Below are 25,916 nucleotides of genomic sequence, written 5' to 3'. Positions count from 1 at the left end.
GAGTCAACATGGGCCAGCATCCCTGTGGAACGCGTTCGAGACCTTGTAGAGTCCATACCCTGACAAGTTGAGGCTGTTCTGAGGGTATGTATCCTGTTTCTAGGATTTCCACCCGCAGTGTAGAATGTAGAACTTCAGCTTCAAAACCATCAGACTCACTCCCCATGCTCTGTCCACTCCTTCATGTGTACACACACACACACACACACACACACACACACACACACACACACACACACACACACACACACACACACACACACACACACACACACACACACACACACACACACACACACACACACACACACACACACACACACTTTCAGCTGGCAAACCCCCAAAGACTGTTTTAGCCCGGTGTTTCACAGGGACTCCATCAATCAACATCAGCCAAGTTACACTAAAATCCACAAAATACTTGAAAATATTAGGTGATTTTTTTTCCCTGTCTCAAGGAAGTGTATATATATATATATATGTTTTTTTTTCTCAAATCAGAGGAGCTTCACAGCATAATCTAGGTCTGGATTATCTGTGTGAAATGCACACAAGAATTCATGGACACACACTAACAGAGGACATCCAAGGCCAGATTTATTGAGCTTGGCCTACGAAAGATGTCTTCCAGATTGGGCGATGTGTTGGTTAGGGGCCTTTTGTGTCATCTACAAAGACCCCTGTGTCGTCTACAAAGGCCCCTGGGGAGGGGAGGGGAGGGGAGGGCGAGCAGAAATACAGTGAATGACTTCCTCCTACAGTATGTCTCAAGATGCACAAGTATCTGGTGTATGGAACATATAACATTCATAGTAATAACATCAACAACCCCATGGAGAGGTTTAGTGTGGCAGGGTTGGTGATATTGGTGATATCAATAGTGATGGTAAGGACAGGGAGTCAATAGTGATGGTAAGGACAGGGAGAGGGAGAGGGGTCTCCGGGGAGTACCAGGGGAGGCAGTGGTGACCGTAGGCCCAGAGAGGATATCTTCCTGTCCCAGCGGATGGGCTGCTACCTGGAGGTCTGGATCTGAAAGCTCTACATCTGGGTCTGGATGTTGGTCCGAGTCTAGGCCTGGCTTTTTATTACACCATTTCAGTCAACGTCCTCGTCAATGTCGTCCCGCGAGTTGTCAAGTGTGCCCAACTGTGGCGAATGTAATGAAGGATATGACTTTTCTAACCAGACCACACCCAGTATGTTAAGTGGAGTTAATGCATCTCCTCATCTGCTGGACTGTATAGCCGAGGCTGTCTTGTCGAGGACCAGGTTTGTATAGGGGACGGGATAATGTGGGTGTGATGTTTAGTCGTCTGGTAAACAGAGTGGACCGCAGGACATCAGTTAAGGCCTGCGGTTTGCATTGGTGGAAGGTTTACTTTTGACTTATCAAAGTTGTGGTGGACTGGACTAGGAAACTGGCAAGTTGCCATCATACAAAACATTGAATCAAAGTGTATTGGTTGTGTACACAGATTTGTAGGTGTTATATCAGGTGCAGTGAATTGCTTATGATTCTAGCTCCAACAGTGTATGTTTCGCAAATACAATACCAATACACAAAAAATCTAAACAAGAAATCCGGAGACAGAATGGGTCCAATTAATAATCTAGAGTTGATATATTATTGAGCATGTGTCAGAATCCAGAATATAAACACTGTATGTGGGGTGTACAGACAGTATATACACTGAACAAAAATATACACACAACATGCAAAGTGTCCCTCTGAAACTTTTCATGAGCTGAAATAAAAATCCCAAACATTTTCCACACGCACAAAAAGCTTATTTTTCTCCAATTTTGTGCACACATTTGTTTACATCTCTGTTAGTGAGCATTTCTCCTTTGTCAAGGAGACTCCATCCACCTGACAGGTGTGGCATATCAAGAAGCTGATTAAACAGCATGATCATTACACGAGTGCACCTTGTGCTGGGAGCAATAAAAGGCCACTCTAAAATGTGCAGTTTTGTTATACAGTACAACACAATGCCACAGGTGTCTCAAGTTTTGAGGGAGTGTGCAATTGGCATGCAGACTACAGGAACGTCCACCAGAGTTGTTGCCAGATAATTTTATGTTAATTTCTGTACCATAAGCTGCCTCCGACATCGTTTTAGAGAATTTGGCAGTACGCTCAACCGGCCTCACAAACACAGAACACGTGTAACCACCCCAGGGGGGGGAGGGGTGCTGAGGAGTATTTCTGTCTGTAATAAAGCCCATCTTGTGTGTAAAAACTCATGCTGATTGGCTGGGCCTGGCTCCTCAGTGGGTGGGACTGGCTGCCAAGTGGGTGGGCCTAGCTGCCCAGTCATTTGAAATCCATAGATTAGGGCCTAATGAATGTATTTTAATTGAATGATTTCCTTATTATGAACTGTAACTCAGTAAAATTTTTGAAATGTTTGTGTTTATATTTTTGTTCAGTATAATTTGGAAAGAAAATGGTATCTACAGTAGTAGGTATATTAGGATGGGTTATGTCGGGAACACAGTATATACACAGTGAGTAAACAACCGTTTATAAACAGAGTATGAGGTGGCCAGCGTTCAATGACTCCATATTCATGGGGCATTAGTCTCAAGGTGCAGGGCTGAGAACTGGGCAGGTAGCCGGCTAGTATTGGCTGTTCAACAGTCTGATGGCCAGGAGATAGAAGCTGTTTTTCAGTGTCTGCCTGCCAGAAGGTAGCAGAGTGAACAGACTGTGACTCGGGGTGGCTGAAGTCCTAGATGATCATCTTGGCCTTCCTTTGACACCGAGTGCTGTACATTTCCTGGAGGGCAGGCAGCGTGTCCCCCAGTGATGCGTTGTGGGCTGACCACACCACCCTCTGGAGAACCATGTGCAGTTGCCGTACCAGGAGGTGATGCAGCTCGACAGAATGCTCTCACTGGTGCATCTGTAGAAATTTGTGAGGGTCTTCGTGGGCCATGCAGAATTTCTTCAGCTGCCTGAGGTTGTAGAGGTTGTACATCAGTGAAGGATGCTGAGGGGAGAACAGCTCATAACAAAGACTGGAATGGAGTCAATGGAGTGGTATCAACCACATGAAAACCCCCATGTTTGATGTGTCTGATACCATTCCTTTGACTCCATTCCAGCCATTATTATGAGCCGTCCTCCTCTCAACAGCCCCCACTGTTGTACATAGGTTATTCCACTGGTAGGTAATGTGCTTGGAGACTTCAGATGGCCTTTGTCATGACCCATCTGGCCCAAAGGGGACACAGACACGTCCAGAATGATTGGCACCCTTGATAAAGATGCGCATAAAAGACTGTATAAAATAAACAATACAAATACAAGAGCTACTGTATATTGTATGCTCCAAGAAATGATAGTGATATTATTTTATACTAATACAATTGCTCAGAGCAAAATATTTTTTAATAAAAAAGTACTGAAAGAAAACAATAAAAAATGTTGGCGTCAAATGTATTGGTGCCTGTTCCCTCTCGAGTCTTTTTCTAAAATGTTTTATGAAATTGAAGAATACATTGGAATGATCAGAGGACATTCCTCCATAGAGAATCTTTCCTGATCCTTGACATCCTTCGGTCTGCGCTGACGGACTGCCCTCTTCAATTCAAACCACAGGTTTTCAAAAGTCCAGAGACTGAGAGATGGCCATTGCAAAATTCAGATTTTGTGGTCAATTAACCATTTCGTTGTGGATGTTGATGTGTGCTTGGGGTTGTCTTGCTGGAAGATCCACTTGGGGACTCCTGGCCCAGAAAACCAGGTTTTTAGCTAAAATGTCCCGGTACTTAGTAAAGTTCACGATGCCGTTGACCTTAACAAGGGCCCCAGGAACAGTGGAAGCAAAACAGACCCATAATATCAAAGATCCACCACCATATTTTACAGTAGGTATGTGGTTATTTTTTGTATTTACATCCTTCTTTCGAAGTACAAACCCACCACTGGCGTATGTGATCAAAGAGCTCTATTTCTGTCTCATCTCTGTTTAGCAAACTACAGGCATTTACATTTGTTGGTTGATATCAATAAAGTTTTTTTTATGGCAACCCTTCCAAATAGCCTATTGGCATGGAGGAGGCGTCTAAGCCCTTGGACTTTTTATTTGCCTTTCTTACTGTGCGTGGGGACAAGATATACTTAGGTCCTCTAGCAGGCAGGTTTACCCCTTCTCCAGGGATTTTAAACTTCTTCATTGTTGCCCTAATAGTGGTAAGTGTAATTGTTTTTCAGTATTTTTGTTTTACCCATTCCCTGATTTATGAAAGTCAACAACCATTTCTCTCTTTACATTTGTGATTTCTTTGCCTTTCCCCATGGAGATGGATAACAAAGGGATTTCACATGCGTGTTACCTCATTTTTATACCCCAGTGAAACAGGAAGCCACGGAAGGCCACAATACAGTTCCTTAAACTGAGATGAATTTAAAGTAGTATGATAATGCAGATTTAATTTTGTTTGATTTTAGTTATAACAATATTTAGGGGTGTCAATCATTTTGAGAAAATAACTTTTTTTCAAATTTTTAAAAAACTTGTTAAACAAAATCTCTTTCTCTGAGCAATTGCATAAAATAAAATACTTTTCAAAATGTTTTGATCATACAATATAGCTCAGTGTTTGTATTATTTATTTTAGTCTTTTTTGCTCATCTTTATCAAGGGTGCCAATCATTTTGGATGTGACTGTAGAAGGACTTGTGGAGCCAGAAATGCCAGAAATGTGGAGCCACACTCTCAAATCAAATCAAATTGTATTTGTCACATGCACTTTACAGTGAAATGCTAACTTACAGGCCCTTAACCAACAATGCAGTCAATATTTATTTTTAAATATAACAAATAATTAAGGAGCAACAATAAAATAACAGTAGCGAGGCTAAATACATGGGGTTCTGGTACAGAGTCAATGTGGAGGCTATATACAGGGGGTTCTGGTACAGAGTCAACGTGGAGGCTATATACAGGGGGTACTGGTACAGAGTCAATGTGGAGGCTATATACAGGGGGTTCTGGTACAGAGTCAATGTGGAGGCTATATACAGGGGGTACTGGTACAGAGTCAATGTGGAGGCTATATACAGGGGGTTCTGGTACAGAGTCAATGTGGAGGCTATATACAGGGGTACTGGTACAGAGTCAATGTGGAGGCTATATACAGGGGGTACTGGTACAGAGTCAATGTGGAGGCTATATACAGGGGGTTCTGGTACAGAGTCAATGTGGAGGCTATATACAGGGGGTTCTGGTACAGAGTCAATGTGGAGGCTATATACAGGGGGTACTGGTACAGAGTCAATGTGGAGGCTATATACAGGGGGTACCGGTACAGAGTCAATGTGGAGGATATATACAGGGGGTACCGGTACAGAGTCAATGTGGAGGCTATATACAGGGGGTACTGGTACAGAGTCAATGTGGAGGCTATATACAGGGGGTTCTGGTACAGAGTCAATGTGGAGGCTATATACAGGGGGTACCGGTACAGAGTCAATGTGGAGGCTATATACAGGGGGTACTGGTACAGAGTCAATGTGGAGGCTATATACAGGGGGTACCGGTACAGAGTCAATGTGGAGGCTATATACAGGGGGTACTGGTACAGAGTCAATGTGGAGGCTATATACAGGGGGTTCTGGTACAGAGTCAATGTGGAGGCTATATACAGGGGGTACCGGTACAGAGTCAATGTGGAGGCTATATACAGGGGGTACCGGTACAGAGTCAATGTGGAGGCTATATACAGGGGGTTCTGGTACAGAGTCAATGTGGAGGCTATATACAGGAGGTTCTGGTACAGAGTCAATGTGGAGGCTATATACAGGGGGTTCTGGTACAGAGTCAATGTGGAGGCTATATACAGGGGTTCTGGTACAGAGTCAATGTGGAGGCTATATACAGGGGGTTCTGGTACAGAGTCAATGTGGAGGCTATATACAGGGGGTACCGGTACAGAGTCAATGTGGAGGCTATATACAGGGGGTACCGGTACAGAGTCAATGTGGAGGCTATATACAGGGGGTTCTGGTACAGAGTCAATGTGGAGGCTATATACAGGGGGTTCTGGTACAGAGTCAATGTGGAGGCTATATGCAGGGGGTTCTGGTACAATGTGGAGGCTATATACAGGGGGTTCTGGTACAGAGTCAATGTGGAGGCTATATACAGGGGGTACCGGTACAGAGTCAATGTGGAGGATATATACAGGGGGTACCGGTACAGAGTCAATGTGGAGGCTATATACAGGGGGTACTGGTACAGAGTCAATGTGGAGGCTATATACAGGGGGTTCTGGTACAGAGTCAATGTGGAGGCTATATACAGGGGGTACCGGTACAGAGTCAATGTGGAGGCTATATACAGGGGGTACTGGTACAGAGTCAATGTGGAGGCTATATACAGGGGGTACCGGTACAGAGTCAATGTGGAGGCTATATACAGGGGGTACTGGTACAGAGTCAATGTGGAGGCTATATACAGGGGTTCTGGTACAGAGTCAATGTGGAGGCTATATACAGGGGTACCGGTACAGAGTCAATGTGGAGGCTATATACAGGGGGTACCGGTACAGAGTCAATGTGGAGGCTATATACAGGGGGTTCTGGTACAGAGTCAATGTGGAGGCTATATACAGGAGGTTCTGGTACAGAGTCAATGTGGAGGCTATATACAGGGGGTTCTGGTACAGAGTCAATGTGGAGGCTATATACAGGGGGTTCTGGTACAGAGTCAATGTGGAGGCTATATACAGGGGGTTCTGGTACAGAGTCAATGTGGAGGCTATATACAGGGGGTACCGGTACAGAGTCAATGTGGAGGCTATATACAGGGGGTACCGGTACAGAGTCAATGTGGAGGCTATATACAGGGGGTTCTGGTACAGAGTCAATGTGGAGGCTATATACAGGGGGTTCTGGTACAGAGTCAATGTGGAGGCTATATGCAGGGGGTTCTGGTACAATGTGGAGGCTATATACAGGGGGTTCTGGTACAGAGTCAATGTGGAGGCTATATACAGGGGGTTCTGGTACAGAGTCAATGTGGAGGCTATATACAGGGGGTTCTGGTACAGAGTCAATGTGAAGGCTATATACAGGGGGTTCTGGTACAGAGTCAATGTGGAGGCTATATACAGGGGGTTCTGGTACAGAGTCAATGTGAAGGCTATATACAGGGGGTTCTGGTACAGAGTCAATGTGCGGGGGAATCGGTCAGTCCAGGTAATTGAGGTAACACCCTATTTTTTTTTTACTGCTCCTCTTTAATTACTTGTTACTTTTATCTCTTATCTGTATTTTTTTTAAACTGCACTGTTGGTTAGGGGCTCGTAAGTAAGTATTTCACTGTAAGGTGTTGTATTCGTCACATGTGACAAATACAATTTGATTTGATTTCAACATGAACATGTAGGTAGAGGCAAAGTGACTATGCATGGATAATAAACAGAGAGTAGCAGCAGCTTAAAAATGGGGGTGGGGACAATGCAAATAGTCCGGGTAGCCATTTGATTAACTGTTCAAGAGTCTTATGGCTTGGGGGTAGAAGCTATTAAGAAGCCTTTTGGACCTAGATTTGGTACTGCATGCCGTGCGGTAGCAGAGAGAACAGTCTAGGGTGGCTGGAGTCCTTGGCAATTCTTTGGGCCTTCCTCTGACACCGTCCGGTATAGAGGTCCTGGATGACAGGAAGCTTGGCCCCAGTGATGTACCGGGCCATACGCAACTACCCTCTGTATTGCCTTGCGGTCGGAGGCCGAGCAGTTGCCATACCAGGCGGTGATACAACCCGTCAGGATGCTCTCGATGGTGCAGCTGTAGAACTTTTTTAGGATCTGAGGACCAATGCCAAATCTTTTCAGTCTCCTGAGGGGGAATAGGCATTGTCGTGCCCTCTTCACGACTGTCTTGGTGTGTTTGGACCATGATAGTTTGTTGGTGTTGTGGACACCAAGGAACTTCAAGCTCTCAACCTGCTCCACTACAGCCCCGTCGATGAGAATGGGGGCGTGCTCGGTCCTCCATTTCCTGTAGTCCACAATCATCTCCTTTGTCTTGATCATGTTGAGGGAGAGGTTGTTATTCTGGCTCCACACTGCCAGGTCTCTGCCCTCCTCCCTATAGGCTGTCTCATCGTTGTCAATGATCAGGCCTACCACTGTTGTGTCATCTGCAAACTTAATGATGCTGTTGGAGTCGTGTTTGGCCATCCAATCATGGGTGAACAGGGAGTACAGGAGGGGACTAAGCACGTACCCCTGAGGGGCCCCCGTGCAGAGGGAGGTGTTTAGTCCCAGGGTCATTAGCTTAGTGATGAGTTTTGAAGGCACTATGGTATTGAACACTGAGCTGTAGTCAATGAATAGCATTCTCATGTAGGTGTTCCTTTTGTCCAGGTAGGAAAGGGCGGTGTGGATCTGTTGGGGCGGGCGGTATGCAAATTGGAGTGGGTTTCTGGGATAATGGTGTTGATGAGACCCATGACCAGCCTTTCAATGCGTTTCATGGCTACAGAGTGTTACGGGTCAGTAGTCATTTAGGCAGGTTACCTTGGTGTTCTTGGGGACAGGGACTATGGTGGTCTGCTTGAAACATGTTGGTATTACAGACTTGGTCATGGACAGGTTGAAAATGTCAGTGAAGACACTTGCCAGCTGGTCAGCGCATGCTCAGAGTACATGTCCTGGTAATCCGTCTGGCTCTGCGGCATTGTTATTGTTGATTCTGGCCCGTGATGGTAAAAATATATTCTAATGTGGCCCTCCATGGAAAATAATTGCCCAGGCCTGCCCTAGATGGTAAAATTGCTAGAATAGGCCAGGACATGTGGAGGCAACAATTTGATCACTGTTCTGAGTCAATGCTGACCTCTACTGGTATGATTACTAACTGTCCTTTTCATCTTCCTTACAGGGCTCACAAGCTCAATGTAAGTACAGCCATTTCCACTTCAAGAATTTATGAAAGATAAATCTGAAGTAAGTAGATGACGATGATTGATAGGAAGTACACTTCATTTCAAAGTTTCAGAAACACAATCAAGGTCCTAATCGTTATTCAAACAGGTACAGTATACACATGTGCAAACAAGTTCTGATTTGGTTTCCCTCAATCCAAAACTCTCCTACCATTTTAGGCGCTCCCTGTACGAATTTCAAAGCCAGCACAACAGCAACAGAGATTAATATTCAGGTACACGCCAACTGCACCGTGAGCACTGGCAGTACTTCTGTGTTCTCCAACTCAACTATGGCCACCCTGTCTGGACTGGCTCCTGGGTCCACCCACCGTGTGCATGTCCTGTGTAACGATATCCAACAAGTCAACTGCTGCAATAACTTCACAACAAGTAAGTATCTCACTCTAAGGGCTGGTTTTGACCCAGATCAAGCCTGGTCCTGGACTGAAAATAACTTTGTGTTGATCCTGACAAGCTCTCCTTAAAACGCCTATCTTATTTACTGTGAGAACATCAACATCATCAATGTGCTTCGGCTGTATATTTGCGGCTCACAACGTCTACTTCTGTAGTAAATTCCAGACATATTTGTTCTCTCCCCCACCCACCTTTCTTGCACGAACAGAGCCTGAAACCATCACAATCCTCACCGTCACCAAAATCACAACATCATCGGTGTCTCTGAGCTGGAATAAACCAGAGGGTAGCTCCTTCTATAAAGTAGAGTGGACTGATGGCAGTATCAATGACAGTCAGAATACCACAGGAACTTCTGTAAATGTTACTGCTCTCACTGCTGGAGCGCAGTACGTCTTCACAGTCACTGCAGTGGCTGGAGATAACAAAAGTGAAGGACGAAACAAAACCGTTTTGAAATATACAAGTGAGTAACTCAGGTACTTTAATGTCGGATTATGTCAATGCCACAGGCACCATTTATACATTCGTTGATATATTACTTGTTCACATCCAAGAACATGTGATAAGTTGCCATGTTTGTTGCATTAAGAAACACAATGCTTTCATGCATTTCACAGTAAATGGCTCTCATTTAGGCTCACTTGATAATATTGGACTTGATTCAGTTTAAATTCTGTATCTTTTCCCAAATGTCCCTCTCTCTTGCACGCACAGAGCCTGCAATCGTCAGGAAACTTACTGTGTCTGAAATCAGAACATCCTCTGTGTCTCTGAGCTGGACTGAACCAGAGGGAAACAGCTCCTTCTATATAATAGTGTGGACTGATGGCAGTGACATTGGCAGTAAGAATACCACAAGAACCTCAACTACCATCACTGGGCTGCCTGCTGGAGTGGGGTACACATTCAGAGTCACTGCAGTGGCTGGAGATAATACAACTGTAGGAGAAGGCAGTGAAACAACCACTTTTACAAGTAAGCATCTTTGTTGAGTGGTTTTTGATATCTTTCTCAGATATACAATTCTTTCAGACAGTTTTCATACCCCTTGACTTATTGCAAGTCTTTTGGTGTTACAGCCTGAATTCGAAATTGATCAGATATTTGTTTTTTTTCACCCATCTATGCGCAATACCCCTTAATGAGAAAGTTAAAACATGTTTTTATGAATATTTGCACATTTATTGAAAATGAAATATCTAATTTACATAAGTATTCAACCCCTTGATTTAATACATGTTAGAATCACATTTGGCAGCGATTACAGCTGTGAGTCTGTCTGGGTATGTCTCTAAGAGCTTTGCACACCTGGATTGTACAATATTTGCGCATTATGTTTTTACAAATGAATTACAAATGAAAATGTGAAATGTCTCTCAATAAGTATTCAATCCTTTTGTTATGACAAGCTTAAATAAGTTCAGGAGTAAACATGTGGTTAACAAGTCCCATAATAAGTTGCATTGGCTCATTCTGTGTGCAATAATTGTTTAAAATGATTTTTGAATGACTACGAGCAGTGACTTTCAAACACAGATTCAACCACAAAGACTAGGGAGGTTTTCCAATGCCTTGCAAAGAAGGGCACCTATTGGTAGATGGGTAAAAATAAAAAAGCAGACATTGAATATCCCTTTGAGCATGGTGAAGTTATTAATTACAGGCGTCCTTCCAAACTCAGTTGCCGGAGAGAAAGGAAACCGCTCATAGATTTCACCATGAGGCCAATGGTGACTTTAAAACAGTTACATCTTTTAATGGCTGTGATAGGAGAAAACTGAGGACTGCTCAACAACATTGTAGTTACTCCCAATACTAACAATGACAGTGAAAAGAAGGAAGCTTGTACAGAATAAAAATATTCAAAAACACGCATCCTATTTGTAATAAGGCACAAAAGTAAAACTGCAACAACAAAAAAACCTTATGTTCTTAATATATATATTTTTTACCTTTATTTAACTAGGGAAGTCAGTTAAGATTTGCCGATCGAATCCCCAATCTGATAAGTTAAAAATCTGTCGTTCTGCCCCTGAACAAGGCAGTTAACCCAATGTTCTTAGGCCGTCATTGTAAATAAGAATTTGTTCTTAACTGACTTGCCTAGTTAAATAATTTTTTACATTTTTTAAAAATTACAATGACGGCCCACACCGGCCAAACCCAGATGACGCTGGGCCAATTGGGAGTCCCATAGGGCGGCACACAATCACGTCCGGTTGTGAGACAGCATGGAATCAAATCAGGGTGTCTGTAGTGACGATACTCTAGCACTGAGATGCAGTGCCTTAGACCACTGCACAAACTCAAGAGCACAAGATAAGGTGTTGTTTGTGGCAAATCCACTCTTCATGTATTAAAGCATGGTGGTGGCTGCATCATGTTATGGGTATGCTTGTCATCGGCAAGGACTAGGGAGTTTGGTTTTTAGGATAAAATTAACAGAATAGAGCAAAGCACAGGCAAAATCCTAGAGGAAAACCTGGTTCAGTCTCATTTCCAACAGACAATGGGAGACAAATTCAGCAGGAAAACCTTTCAGCAGGACAATAACCTAAAAAAAGGCCAAATATACACTGGAGTTGCTTACCAAGACGTCATTGAATGTTCCTGATAGGCCGAGTTATAGCGTTTGCTTAAATTGGCTTGGAAATCTATGGCAAGACTTAAAATGGCTGTCTAGCAATGATCAACAACCAACTTGACAGAGCGTGAAGAATTAAAAAATAATAATGTGCACATATTGTAAAATCCAGGTGTGTAAAGCTTATAGAGACATACCCAGAAAGACTCACAGATATGTCTATTTCATTTTCAATAAATATGCAAACATTTCAAAAAAATATATTTTCCCTTTGTCATTATGTTGTACTGTGTGTAGATGGGTGAGCATTTTTTAAATTTAATCCATTTTGAATTCAGGCTGTAACACAACCATATGTGGAATAAGCCAAGGGGTATGAATACTTTCTGATGGCACCGTACATCTCGCTGGCTTTTCTATGCATTGTCCAGACTCTGTCCAGACTTTGTTAACAGCAGCTGGTGCGCGATCTGTAATGTTAAGGAAGTCTCGTGTTTTTGCTCACCTGAGCTAGAATACCTCATGATAAGCTGCAGACCACACAATTTAACAACAGAGTTTTCATCTATATTTTTGGTAGCAGTCTACTGACCACCACAAACCGATGCTGGCAGTAAGACCACACTCAACGAGCTGTTTAGTGCCATAGCAAATGTAACCGGTGTGAAATAGCTAGCTAGTTAACGAGGTGCGCGCTAATAGCGTTTCAATCGGTGACGTCACTCGCTCTGAGACCTTGAAGTAGTTGTTCCCCGCGGCTTTTGTGGAGCGATGGGTAATGATGATTCAAGGGTGGCTGTTGTCGATGTGTGCAGAGGGTCTCTGGTTCGAGCCCAGGTAGGGGCATTGATGTTACATTGATGCTGTTGACCTGGATCACTGGTTGCTGCGGAAAAGGAGGTCAAAAGGGGAGTGAGTGTAAACGGTGTGAAATGGTTAGTTAGCGGGGTGACCTTGAAGTAGTTGTTTGAGACGTTGAAGTAGTTGTTCCCCTTGCTCTCCATACAACTGTGTGATCTTTTTCTCCGTAGCTAACGTGAGTAAGACCTTTGTACAGGTTAACATTCACAAGGCTGTGAGGCCAGACAGGATACCAGAACGTGTACACAGAGCATGCGCTGACCATCGGCAAGTGTCTTAACTGACATTTCCAACTTGTTTCAAGCTGAGCACCACAATCACCGTGCCCAAGAACGCCAAGATAACCTGCCTAAATGACCATCGCCCGGAAGAGCTCACATCTATGGCCATGAAATGCTTTGAAAGGCAGGTCATGGCTCACATCAACACCATCAATCAAGACACCCTTGACCCACTCCAATTCGCATACTGCCTGTCACATTCTGACCTTAGTTCATTTGTTTTGTCTTTGTTTTGGTATGGTCAGGGCGTGAGTTGGGGTGGGCAGTCTATGTTATTTTTTCTATAATTTGGGATTTCTGTGTTTGGCCTGGTATGGTTCTCAATCAGAGGCAGCTGTCAATCGTTGTCCCTGAATGAGAACCATACTTAGGTAGCCTGGTTTCACCTTTGAGTTGTGGGTGAATATTTTCTGTTCTGTGTTTTGCTTCACCGTTCAGGACTGTTCGTTTTGTCATTTATTTTGTTGAAGTGTTCAGTATTCGTATTAAATACAATATGGACACCAACCACGCTGCGCATTGGTCTGACATTTCTTAGTCCTCGTCTGAGGAGGACGAAGACAAGCGTTACACCGCCCCAACAGATCCACTGATGACGCAAATCTCTATTGGACTCCACACTGCCCTCACCAACCTGGACAAAAGTAATACCTACATAAGAATGTTGTTCATTGACTACAGCTCAGCATTCAACACTATAGTCCCCTCCAAGCTCATCCCTAAGCTCAGGACCCTGGGACGGACCACCGCCCTCTGCAACTGGATCCTGGACTTCCTGATGGGCCGCCCCCAGGTGATGAGGGTAGGTAGCAACACATCTGCCACGCTGATCCTCAACACTGGAGCTTCCCAGGGGTGCATGCTCAGTTTCCTCCTGTACTCCCTGTTCACCCACGACTGCATGGCCAGGCACGACTCCAACAGCATCATTAAGTTTGCAGACTTAGGCCTGATCACCGACAATGATGAGACAGCCTATAGGGAGGAGGTCAGAGACCTGGCCAGGTGGTGCCAGAATAGCAACCTATCCCTCAACGTAACCAAGAGTACGGAGATGAGTGTGGACTACAGGAAATGGAGGACGGGGAGCCTGGCATTCTCATCGACGGGGCTGTAATGGAGCAGATTGAGCGCTTCACGTTCCTTGGTGTCCACATTAACAACAAACTAGAATGGCCCAAACACACCAAGACATTCGTGAAGAGGGCACGACAAATCCTATTCCCCCTCAGGAAACTAAAAAGATTTGGCATGGGTCCTGAGATGCTCAAAAGGTTCTACAGCTGCAATTTCGAGAGCATCCTGACTGGTTGCATCACTGCCTGGTACGGCAATTTCTCGGCCTCCGAATGCAAGGCACTACAGAGGGTAGTGCGTACGGCCCAGTACATCGCTGGGGCTAAGCTGCCTGCCATCCAGGACCTCTACACCAGGCGGTGTCAGAGGAAGGTCCTAAAAATTGTCAAAGACTCCAGCCACCCCAGACATAGACTGTTCTCTCTGCTACCGCATGGCAAGCGGTACCAGAGTGCCACGTCTAGGACAAAAAGGCTTCTCAACAGTTTTTACCCCCAAGCCATACGTCTCATGAACAGGTAATCAAATGGCTACCCAGACTATTTGCATTGTGTGCCTCCCCCAAACCCTCTTTTGACATTGCTGCTACTCTCTGTTTATCATATATGCATAGTCACTTTAACTATACATTCATGTACATACTACCTCAATTGGCCCGACCAACCAGTGCTCTCGCACATTGGCTAACCAGGCTATCAGATATGCATAGTCACTTTAACCATATCTACATGTACATACTACCTCAATCAGCCTGACTTACCGGTGTCTGAATGTAGCCTCGCTACTGTATAAAGCCTCGCTACTGTTATTTTTCACTGTCTTTTTACTGTTTATTTCTTTACTTACCTATTGTTCACCTAATACCTTTTTTTGCACTATTGGTTAGAGCCTGTAAGTAAGCATTTCACTGTAAGGTCTACACCTGTTGTATTCGGCGCATGTGACAAATAAACTTTGATTTGATGTAGTGTATCTACCTCAATTACCTCAAACCCCTGCACATCGACTCGGTACTGGCACCCTGTGTATATAGCCAAGTTATCATTGCTCATTGTGTAATTATTCCTTGTGTAATTATCTTTATGACTTTTTCTATTTTTCTCTCTGCATTGTTGGGAAATACGCATTTCACTGTTCGTTTTCAGAGTACGTGACAAATACAATTTATATTTGAATACCTCGCTGTGCCCTTCGAGCTAGCACTAGCTCCCCAGACGTTCAGCAAATGTGTAGTGCAGCTCTAATCCCCGTTAGTATCAGGGGACTAAGAGTCTCCACCTACATAGATGATTACCTGCTTTGCCCCCCTTCACAGGAGTAAGCAGTACAAGACACAGCTTCCCTTGTAACCCACCTCAATGAGTTAGGGTTCAAGATCAACCAAGAGCTGAATAGATAGCTAAGCGTAATGCTGGACTCTCTCTTTTATCAGGCAACACTATCGGATGGCTGCATCACTTCGTTCTGACAGTGCCTCTCCCTGTTCCACAGGTGGCGCTCGGTCAAACACATCACACACATGGAAACCACATGTTTAACTCCATTCCATTTATTCCATTCAGCCATTACAATGAGCCCAACCTCCTATAGCTCCTCCCACAAACTTCCAAGCTACAAGCTTGGCACACCTGTAATTGGGGAGTTTCTCCCATTCTTCTCTGCAGATCCTCTCAAGCTCTGTCAGGTTGGATGGGGAGCGTTGCTGCACAGCTATTTTCAGGTCTTGCCAGAGATGTTCGATCGGGTTCAGGTCTCGCCAGAGATGTTCGATCTGGCTGGGCCATTCACGGACATTGTGACTTGTCCCAAAGCCAGTCTTCGTTGTCTTTGCTGTGCGAGTTGTTGTCTTGTTGGAAAGTGAAACTTTGGCCCAGTCTGAGATCCTGTGCGCTCTGGAGCAGGTTTTCATCAAAGATCTAATTTGCTCCGTTCATCTTTCTCTCGATCCTGACTAGTCTTCCCGTCCATGTCGCTGAAAAACACCCCCACAGTATGATACTGCCACCACCATGCTTCACCATAGGGATGGTGCCAGGTTTCCTCCAGATGTGAGGCTTGGCATTCAGGCCAAAGAGTTCAATCTTGGTTTCATCAGACCAGAGAATCTTGTTTCTCATAGTCTGAGAGTCTTTAGGTGCCTTTTGCCAAACTCCAAGCGGTCTGTTATGTGCCTTTTAAAGAGGAGTGGCTTCTGTCTGGCCACTCTACCATAAAGGCCTGATTGATGGAGTGCTGCATAGATGGTTGTCCTTCTGGAAGTTTCTCCCATCTCCACAGAGGAGCTCTGTCAGTGACCATTGGGTTCTTGGTCACCTCCCTTACCAGGGCCCTTCTCCTCCGATTGTTCATTTTGGCCGGGCAGCCAGCTCTAGAGACTCTTGCTGGTTCCAAACTTCTTCCACTTAAGAATGATGGAGGCCACTGTGTTCTTGGGGGCCTTTAATGCTGCAGAAATGTTTTGGTATCCTTCCCCAGATCTGTGCCTCGACACAATCCTGTCTCGGAGCTCTACAGACAATTCCTTCGACCTCATGGCTTGGTTTTTGCTGAGGATTTTTTGATATTTAATCAATTTTAGAATAAGGCTGTAACATAACAAAATGTGCAAAAAGTCAAGGGGTCTGAATACTTTCCAAAGGCACTGTACATTTGTGATGTTTTACAGACTGGATGTCACTGCACCTTTGTTGGCACATACTCTCCTCTGAGCCCCTGAGGGGGATACTGTTGGGACTACCTTGGTTTCGCAGAGCATGTCTGCAATACTTGAGTTTGCCCAATTTGAGACCCCAAACAATTATTTGAAAGAGAAATTAACCCTTGTGATGTCTCAAGGTTAAAAAATATCCTGCCACTATGTTTAACAGCAGAGAGAACCCCCTAAATGACGTTTTTTCAACTTGAAATTGTATTACTTTTCCTAGAGTGACCCCACCATTAGAAAAAGTGAAACATCGCCTTTGTTCATATTTCCATGAAAGCTGTACACCACCAGGGTAAAAAGATTGTCTTGTGGTCATTTTCACCCGGCAGTTATAAAATCATTTACACACCACAAAAACCACAAAGGCACACACATACAATGAGAAATTGAGAATATGTCTGCTACTGAGTGAACTTGTCATGCAGGTAAAAGAGGACCCAAAAGCGACTTAACAGAAACAGAGTTTAATAATGTTCAAAACGGAATAACTGACATCCTCTAGATTTGTAGAGGGGAAAACAACTGGAGAAGCGGCCACAGACTGCAGGTCGCTTCGGGTAGGCGCAGGCCGTAGTCGACTGAGACACCTGCTCACACGCAGCGTCTGATGAAGGCACAAAACACGACAGGACAGGGTGATACACAATCACGGCAAAAAACACGACAGGACAGGGCGAAACGCAATCACAGCATGGTGAATACAATACAAGGAACCGACGGAACAGGAACGGATCACAAAGGAATAAATAGGGAGTCTAATCAGGGGAAAGGATCGGGAACAGGTGTGGGAAGACTAAATGATGATTAGGGGAATAGGAACAGCTGGGAGCAGGAACGGAACGACAGAGAGAAGAGAGAGCGAGAGAGTGAGAGAGGGAGGGGGAGAGAGAAGGATAGAACCAAACAAGACCAGCAGAGGGAAACGAATAGCATGGGGAGCACAGGGACAAGACATGACAATAAATGACAAACATGACAGTACCCCCACTCACCGAGCGCTCCTGGCGCACTCGAGGAGGAATCCTGGCGGCAACGGAGGAAATCATCGATGAGCGAACGGTCCAGCACGCCCCGAGACGGAACCCAACTCCTCTCCTCAGGACCGTAACCTCCCAATCCACTAGGTATTGGTGACCCCGTCCCCGAGAACGCATGTCCATAATTTTATGTACCTTGTAAATAGGTGCGCTCTCGACAAGGACGGGGGGGGAGGGAAGACGAACGGGGGTGCGAAGAAAGGGCTTAACACAGGAGACATGGAAGACAGGATGGACGCGACGAAGATGTCGCGGAAGAAGCAGTCGCACAGCGACAGGATTGACGACCTGGGAGACACGGAACGGACCAATGAACCGCGGAGTCAACTTACGAGAAGCTGTCGTAAGAGGAAGGTTGCGAGTGGAAAGCCACACTCTCTGGCCGCAACAATACCTTGGACTCTTAATCCTGCGTTTATTGGCGGCTCTCACCGTCTGTGCCCTGTAACGGCAAAGTGCAGACCTCACCCTCCTCCAGGTGCGCTCACAACGTTGGACAAACGCTTGAGCGGAGGGAACGCTGGACTCGGCAAGCTGGGATGAGAACAGAGGAGGCTGGTAACCCAGACTACTCTGAAACGGAGATAACCCGGTAGCAGACGAAGGAAGCGAATTGTGAGCGTATTCTGCCCAGGGGAGCTGTTCTGCCCAAGACGCAGGGTTTCTGAAAGAAAGGCTGCGTAGTATGCGACCAATCGTCTGATTGGCCCTCTCTGCTTGACCGTTAGACTGGGGATGAAACCCGGAAGAGAGACTGACGGACGCACCAATCAAACGACAGAACTCCCTCCAAAACTGTGACGTGAATTGCGGACCTCTGTCTGAAACGGCGTCTAACGGGAGGCCATGAATTCTGAATACATTCTCAATAATGATTTGTGCCGTCTCCTTAGCGGAAGGAAGTTTAGCGAGGGGAATGAAATGTGCCGCCTTAGAGAACCTATCGACAACCGTCAGAATCACAGTCTTCCCCGCAGACAAAGGCAGACCGGTAATGAAGTCTAAGGCAATGTGAGACCATGGTCGAGAAGGAATGGGGAGCGGTCTGAGACGACCGGCAGGAGGAGAGTTACCCGACTTAGTCTGCGCGCAGTCCGAACAGGCAGCCACGAAACGGCGCGTGTCACGCTCCTGAGTCGGCCACCAAAAGCGCTGGCGAATAGACGCAAGAGTGCCTCGAACACCGGGATGACCCGCTAACTTGGCAGAGTGAGCCCACTGAAGAACAGCCAGACGAGTGGAAACAGGAACGAAAAGGAGGTTACTAGGACAAGCGCGCGGCGACGCAGTGTGCGTGAGTGCTTGCTTAACCTGTCTTTCAATTCCCCAGACTGTTAACCCGACAACACGCCCATAAGGAAGAATCCCCTCGGGATCAGTAGAAGCCACAGAAGAACTAAACAGACGGGATAAGGCATCAGGCTTGGTGTTCTTGCTACCCGGACGGTAAGAAATCACAAACTCGAAACGAGCGAAAAACAACGCCCAACGAGCTTGACGGGCATTAAGTCGTTTGGCAGAACGGATGTACTCAAGGTTCTTATGGTCTGTCCAAACGACAAAAGGAACGGTCGCCCCCTCCAACCACTGTCGCCATTCGCCTAGGGCTAAGCGGATGGCGAGCAGTTCACGGTTACCCACATCATAGTTGCGCTCAGATGGCGACAGGCGATGAGAAAAATAAGCGCAAGGATGAACCTTATCGTCAGACTGGAAGCGCTGGGATAGAATGGCTCCCACGCCTACCTCTGAAGCGTCAACCTCGACAATGAATTGTCTAGTGACGTCAGGAGTAACGAGGATAGGAGCGGACGTAAAACGTTCTTTTAGAAGATCAAAAGCTCCCTGGGCGGAACCGGACCACTTAAAACACGTCTTGACAGAAGTAAGAGCTGTGAGAGGGGCAGCAACTTGACCGAAATTACGAATGAAACGCCGATAGAAATTAGCGAAACCTAAAAAGCGCTGCAACTCGACACGTGACCTTGAACGGGCCAATCACTGACAGCTTGGACCTTAGCGGAATCCATCTGAATGCCTTCAGCGGAAATAACGGAACCGAGAAAAGTAACGGAGGAGACATGAAAAGAGCACTTCTCAGCCTTTACGTAGAGACAATTCTCTAAAAGGCGCTGTAGAACACGTCGAACGTGCTGAACATGAATCTCGAGTGACGGAGAAAAATCAGGATATCGTCAAGATAGACAAAAACAAAAATGTTCAGCATGTCTCTCAGAACATCATTAACTAATGCCTGAAAAACAGCTGGCGCATTGGCGAGACCGAACGGCAGAACCCGGTACTCAAAATGCCCTAACGGAGTATTAAACGCCGTTTTCCACTCGTCCCCCTCTCTGATGCGCACGAGATGGTAAGCGTTACGAAGGTCCAACTTAGTAAAGCACCTGGCTCCCTGCAGAATCTCGAAGGCTGATGACATAAGGGGAAGCGGATAACGATTCTTAACCGTTATGTCATTCAGCCTCGATAATCCACGCAGGGGCGCAGAGTACCGTCCTTCTTCTTAACAAAAAGAACCCCGCCCCGGCCGGAGAGGAAGAAGGCACTATGGTACCGGCGTCAAGAGACACAGACAAATAATCCTCGAGAGCCTTACGTTCGGGAGCCGACAGAGAGTATAGTCTACCTCGAGGAGGAGTGGTCCCCGGAAGGAGATCAATACTACAATCATACGACCGGTGAGGAGGAAGGGAGTTGGCTCGGGACCGACTGAAGACCGTGCGCAGATCATGATATTCCTCCGGCACTCCTGTCAAATCGCCAGGTTCCTCCTGAGAAGTAGGGACAGAAGAAATGGGAGGGATGGCAGACATTAAACACTTCACATGACAAGAAACGTTCCAGGATAGGATAGAATTACTAGACCAATTAATAGAAGGATTATGACATACAAGCCAGGGGTGACCCAAAACAACAGGTGTAAACGGTGAACGGAAAATCAAAAAGACATAGTCTCACTGTGGTTACCAGATACTGTGAGAGTTAAAGGTAGTGTCTCAAATTTGATACTGGGAAGATGACTACCATCTAAGGCAAACATGGGCGTAGGCCTGTCTAACGGTCTGAAAGGAATGTTATGTTTCCGAGCCCATGCTTCGTCCATGAAACAACCCTCAGCCCCAGAGTCAATCAAAGCACTGCATGTAGCACCCGAACCGGTCCAGCGTAGATGGACCGACATAGTAGTACAAGATCTAGATGAAGGGACCTGAGTAGTAGCGCTCACCAGTAGCCCTCCGCTTACTGATGGGCTCTGGCCTCTTACTGGACATGAAATAACAAAATGTCCAGCAACTCCGCAATAGAGGCACAGGCGGTTGGTGATCCTCTGTTCCCTCTCCTTATTCGAGATGCGAATCCCTCCCAGCTGCATGGGCTCAGTCTCAAAGCCAGAGGAGGGAGATGGTTGCGATGCGGAGCAGGGAAACACCGTTGATGCGAGCTCTCTTCCACGAGCCCGGTGACGAAGATCTACCCGTCGTTCTATGCGGATGGCGAGAGCAATCAAAGAGTCCACATCTGAAGGAACCTCCCGGGAGAGAATCTCATCCTTAACCGCTGCGTGGAGTCCCTCCAGAAAACGAGCGAGCAGCGCCGGCTCGTTCCACTCACTAGAGGCAGCAAGAGTGCGAAACTCAATGGAATAATCCGTTATGGACCGTTCACCTTGGCATAAGGAAGCCAGGGCCCTAGAAGCCTCCTCACCAAAAACTGAACGGTCAAAAACCCGAATCATCTCCTCTTTAAAGTTCTGGAATCTGTTAGAGCAATCAGCCCTTGCCTCCCAGATAGCTGTGCCCCATTCTCGAGCCCGGCCAGTAAGGAGTGAAATGACGTAAGCAACCCGAGCTCTCTCTCTAGAGTATGTGTGGGGTTGGAGAGAGAACACAATCTCACACTGCGTGAGAAAGGAGCGGCACTCAGTGGGCTGCCCGGAGTAGCAAGTGGGTTATTAACCCTGGGTTCTGGAGGCTCGGCAGGCCAGGGAGTAACAGGTGGCACGAGACGTAGACTCTGGAACTGTCCAGAGAGGTCGGAAACCTGAGCGGCCAGGTTCTCCACGGCATGGCGAGCAGCAGACAATTCCTGCTCGTGTCTGCCGAGCATGGCTCCTTGGAACTCGACGGCAGTGTAACGAGCGTCTGAAGTCGCTGGGTCCATTCCTTGGTCGGTTCCTTCTGTCATGCAGGTAAAAGAGGACCCAAAAGCGACTTAACAGAAACAGAGTTTAATAATGTTCAAAACGGAATAACTGACATCCTCTAGATTTGTAGAGGGGAAAACAACTGGAGAAGCGGCCACAGACTGCAGGTCGCTTCGGGTAGGCGCAGGCCGTAGTCGACTGAGACACCTGCTCACACGCAGCGTCTGATGAAGGCACAAAACACGACAGGACAGGGTGATACACAATCACGGCAAAAAAACACGACAGGACAGGGCGAAACGCAATCACAGCATGGTGAATACAATACAAGGAACCGACGGAACAGGAACGGATCACAAAGGAATAAATAGGGAGTCTAATCAGGGGAAAGGATCGGGAACAGGTGTGGGAAGACTAAATGATGATTAGGGGAATAGGAACAGCTGGGAGCAGGAACGGAACGACAGAGAGAAGAGAGAGCGAGAGAGTGAGAGAGGGAGGGGGAGAGAGAAGGATAGAACCAAACAAGACCAGCAGAGGGAAACGAATAGCATGGGGAGCACAGGGACAAGACATGACAATAAATGACAAACATGACAGAACTCAGCCACCAGTTCCTGAAGAGGAAGATCACTATGGTTGGCAAAGTAAGAAAGAACAAGCCTGAGCTCTCCCCTGCACTCCTCACAACAAGGGGGAGAGAGGCATTCACCCCCACCACCACTCTATTTTCTTACCTCCAAAAGAGGAACAAGAATGTGGTCCTCCTGAACACACTGCACAAAACGGCTGAGGTCAGTGATCGTGAGGACAGAAAGCCAGCCATCATCTTGGACTACAACCACAAAAAAGGAGGCATGGACAACCTGGACAAGGTGATATGAACTTACAGCTGCAGGAGGATGACTGCCCGCTGGCCCCTGGTCATCTTCCATAACATCATTGATGTGTCCTCATACAATGCCTTTGTGATATGGAAAGAGATCAACCCTACCTGGATGCCTGATAAGCGGAACAAGAAGAGGGTGTTCCTGGACAAGCTGGGAAAGGCACTTGTAACCCCACACATTCAAAGAAGGGAGTGCCTCCCCCGCACAGCAGCCTCTGCAGCGCTTGTGAAAGCTGTTCAGGGGGCTGAATCTTGTCCTGATCCACCTGAGGCTGCAGCTAGGGCAGGCAAGAGGAGGAGATGCCAATTCTGCTCCCCATCAAAGGACTGTAAAACAATTATGACAGGTGTTTTATAATAAAAATGAGTGTTGTCCACTGATTAAATGCAGTCATTCTGCGTTGTGAAGGGGGAAAACCCAGATATTCACAAAGTTTGTGATGAATGACAAGTTGTTTCTTCATGCAAAATAGATTTGGGGTTTAAAATTAAATTAAGCTGCTCTATTTTAGGGGTTTAGTGAAGGCGGGTCATTTTTTACCCTTAGGACAAGAGGAGTATACAGAATGTTAAGACTACACAAGGGTTTAGTTACTTTCGTAACTACGGTTCTCTGATAATAGAACAAGCTATCTCACCACATTTCCCTGCTCGCAAGAGTTCAAGCAAGAGAGAAATGCTTGAGAATAACCGGTGTGCGAGTCGCCACTCGACTTGACTGTCTCTGACACACGTTGTGTTATTGGTTCTTCCTAGTAGTGAGCCGCCATCAAATCCTAATGTGAGACATCTCACTTTGTGAGACATGCGACAATCAGGGTTATGAAAGAAACATTGTTTAGTATTTTTTATTACTCTAAGTAAAAGAGATGGATAGAGTAGGTAGTAATTCATCTAATTGCATGATCTTCTCCCAAAATGTACATTTCTTGCACGTTCAGAGCCTGAAGTCATCAAAAAACTTACCTGTCACTGAAATTACAAGATCATCTGTGTCTCCGATCTGTGTCTCAAGAAATGTACATTTTGGGAGAAGATCATGCAATTACATGAATGAACCAGAGGGAAACAGCTCCTTCTATAGAGCAGAGTGAACTGATGGCAGTAGAGATATGAATGAAGCTACCAATGAGACAGCCTTAAGTGTAACTGAGCGGACTGCTGGAGGGCAGTACACATTCAGGGTCACTGCAGTGGCTGGAAATGAGATTACTTTACTTGCCACATGCACCAAATACAACAGGTGTAAACCTCACTGTGAAATGCAGTTCAAGAAACATCTACCAAATAAACTAAAGTAAAATATTATAAAAAGTAACAATAATGAGAATATATAAAGGGCGTGCCGGTACTGAGTCAATGTGCGGGGGTACAGGTTAGTCGAGGTAATTTGTACATGTAGGTAGCGGTAAAGTGACTATGCATAGATAATACACAGCGAGTAGCAGCAGCGGCGGCGGGGAATGTCAATGTAAATAGTCCGGGTGGCCATTTGATTAATTGTTCAGCAGTCTCTTGGCTTGGGGGTAGAAGCTGTTAAGGATCCTTTAGGTCCTAGACTTGGCGCTCCGGTACCACTTGCCGTGCGGTAGCAGAGAGAACAGTCTATGACTTAGGTGACTGGAGTCTTACAATTTTTTGGTCTTTCCTCTGACACCACCTAGTATAAAGGTCCAGAATGGCAGGAAGCTTGGCCCCAGTGATTTACTGGGCCGGACGCACTATCCTCTGTAGTTCCTTACGGTCAGATGTCGAGCAGTTGCCATATCAGGTGGTGATGCAATAAGTCAGGATGATCTCGATGGTGCAGCTGTAGAACTTTTTGAGAATCTGGGAATCCATGACATATCTTTTCAGTCTCCTGAGGGAGAAAAGGTGTTGTCATGCTGTCTTCACGACTATCTTGCTGTGTTTGGACCATGTTAGTTTGTTGGTGATGTAGACACCAAGGAACTTGAAACTCACGACCCGCTCCACTACAGCCCCGTTGATGTTAATGGGGGCCTGTTCGGCCCGCCTTTTCCTGTAGTCCGCGATCAGCTCCTTTTTCTTGCTCACATTGAGGGAGAGGTTGTTGTCCTGGCACCACACTGCCAGGTCTCTGACCTCCTCCCTATTGTCTGTCTCGTTGTCGGTGATCAGGCCTACCACGGTTGTGTCATCAGCAAACTTAATGATGGTGTTGGAGTCGTGTTTGGCCACGCAGTCATGGGTGAACAGGGAGTACAGGAGGAGACTAAGCTCACACCCCTGAGTGGCCCCAGTGTTGAGGATCAGCGTGGCAGACGTGTTGTTGCCTACCCTTACCACCTGGGGGCGGCTCATCAGGAAGTCCAGGATCCAGTAGCAGAGGGAGGTGTTTAGTCCCAGGGTCTTTAGCTTAGTGATGAGCTTTGTGGGCACTATGGTGTTTAATGCTGAGCTGTAATCAATGAACAGCATTCTCACATAGGTGTTTCTTTTGTCCAAGTGGGAAAGGGCCGTGTGGAGTACGATTGAGATTGCTTCATCTGTGGATCTGTTGGGGCGGTATGCAAATTAGAGTGGGTCTGGGCTATCTGTGAGGATTCTGTTGATGTGAGCCATGACCAGCCTTTCAAAGCACTTCATGTCTACCAACGTGAGTACTACGGGGCAGTAATAATTTAGGCAGGTTACCTTAGTTTCCTTGGACACAAGGACTATGGTGGTCTGCTTGAAACATGTAGGTATCACAGACTCGGTCAGGTTGAAAATGTCAGTGAAGCCAATTGGTCAGCGCATGCTTTGAGTACACATCCTGGTAATCCGTCTGGCCCCATGGCTTTGTGAATGTTGACCTGTTTAAAGGTCTTGTTCACATCGGCTACAGAGAGCGTTATCACACAGTCATCCAGAACAGCTGGTGCTCTCATGCATGCTTCAGTGTTTCTTGCCTCAAAGTGATCATAAAAGGCATTTATCTCATCTG

General features: G+C 46.1%; 1 protein-coding gene across 5 annotated transcripts in view; it reads left to right on the top strand.

The window, feature by feature from the left end:
• LOC124039144 (receptor-type tyrosine-protein phosphatase eta-like) overlaps window positions 1-25,916 on the top strand; it is a 71,975-nt gene that overhangs the window by 14,648 nt on the left and 31,411 nt on the right. For 4 of the 5 annotated variants that reach the window (XM_046355051.1, XM_046355042.1, XM_046355031.1 and 1 more), the window contains exons 2-5: window positions 8,903-8,918; window positions 9,126-9,338; window positions 9,574-9,831; window positions 10,083-10,343. In XM_046355051.1, coding sequence (XP_046211007.1) covers window positions 8,903-8,918; window positions 9,126-9,338; window positions 9,574-9,831; window positions 10,083-10,343 — 748 coding nt within the window. The remainder of the gene's footprint in view (window positions 1-8,902; window positions 8,919-9,125; window positions 9,339-9,573; window positions 9,832-10,082; window positions 10,344-25,916) is intronic. The other variant, XM_046355068.1, reaches the window with a different exon arrangement.

The sequence above is a fragment of the Oncorhynchus gorbuscha genome, linkage group LG01 (genome assembly GCF_021184085.1).
Source record: "Oncorhynchus gorbuscha isolate QuinsamMale2020 ecotype Even-year linkage group LG01, OgorEven_v1.0, whole genome shotgun sequence".
Taxonomy (NCBI): domain Eukaryota; kingdom Metazoa; phylum Chordata; class Actinopteri; order Salmoniformes; family Salmonidae; genus Oncorhynchus; species Oncorhynchus gorbuscha.
Note: the sequence above shows the minus strand (reverse complement) of the source record. Positions and strands in the feature narration are given on the sequence as shown.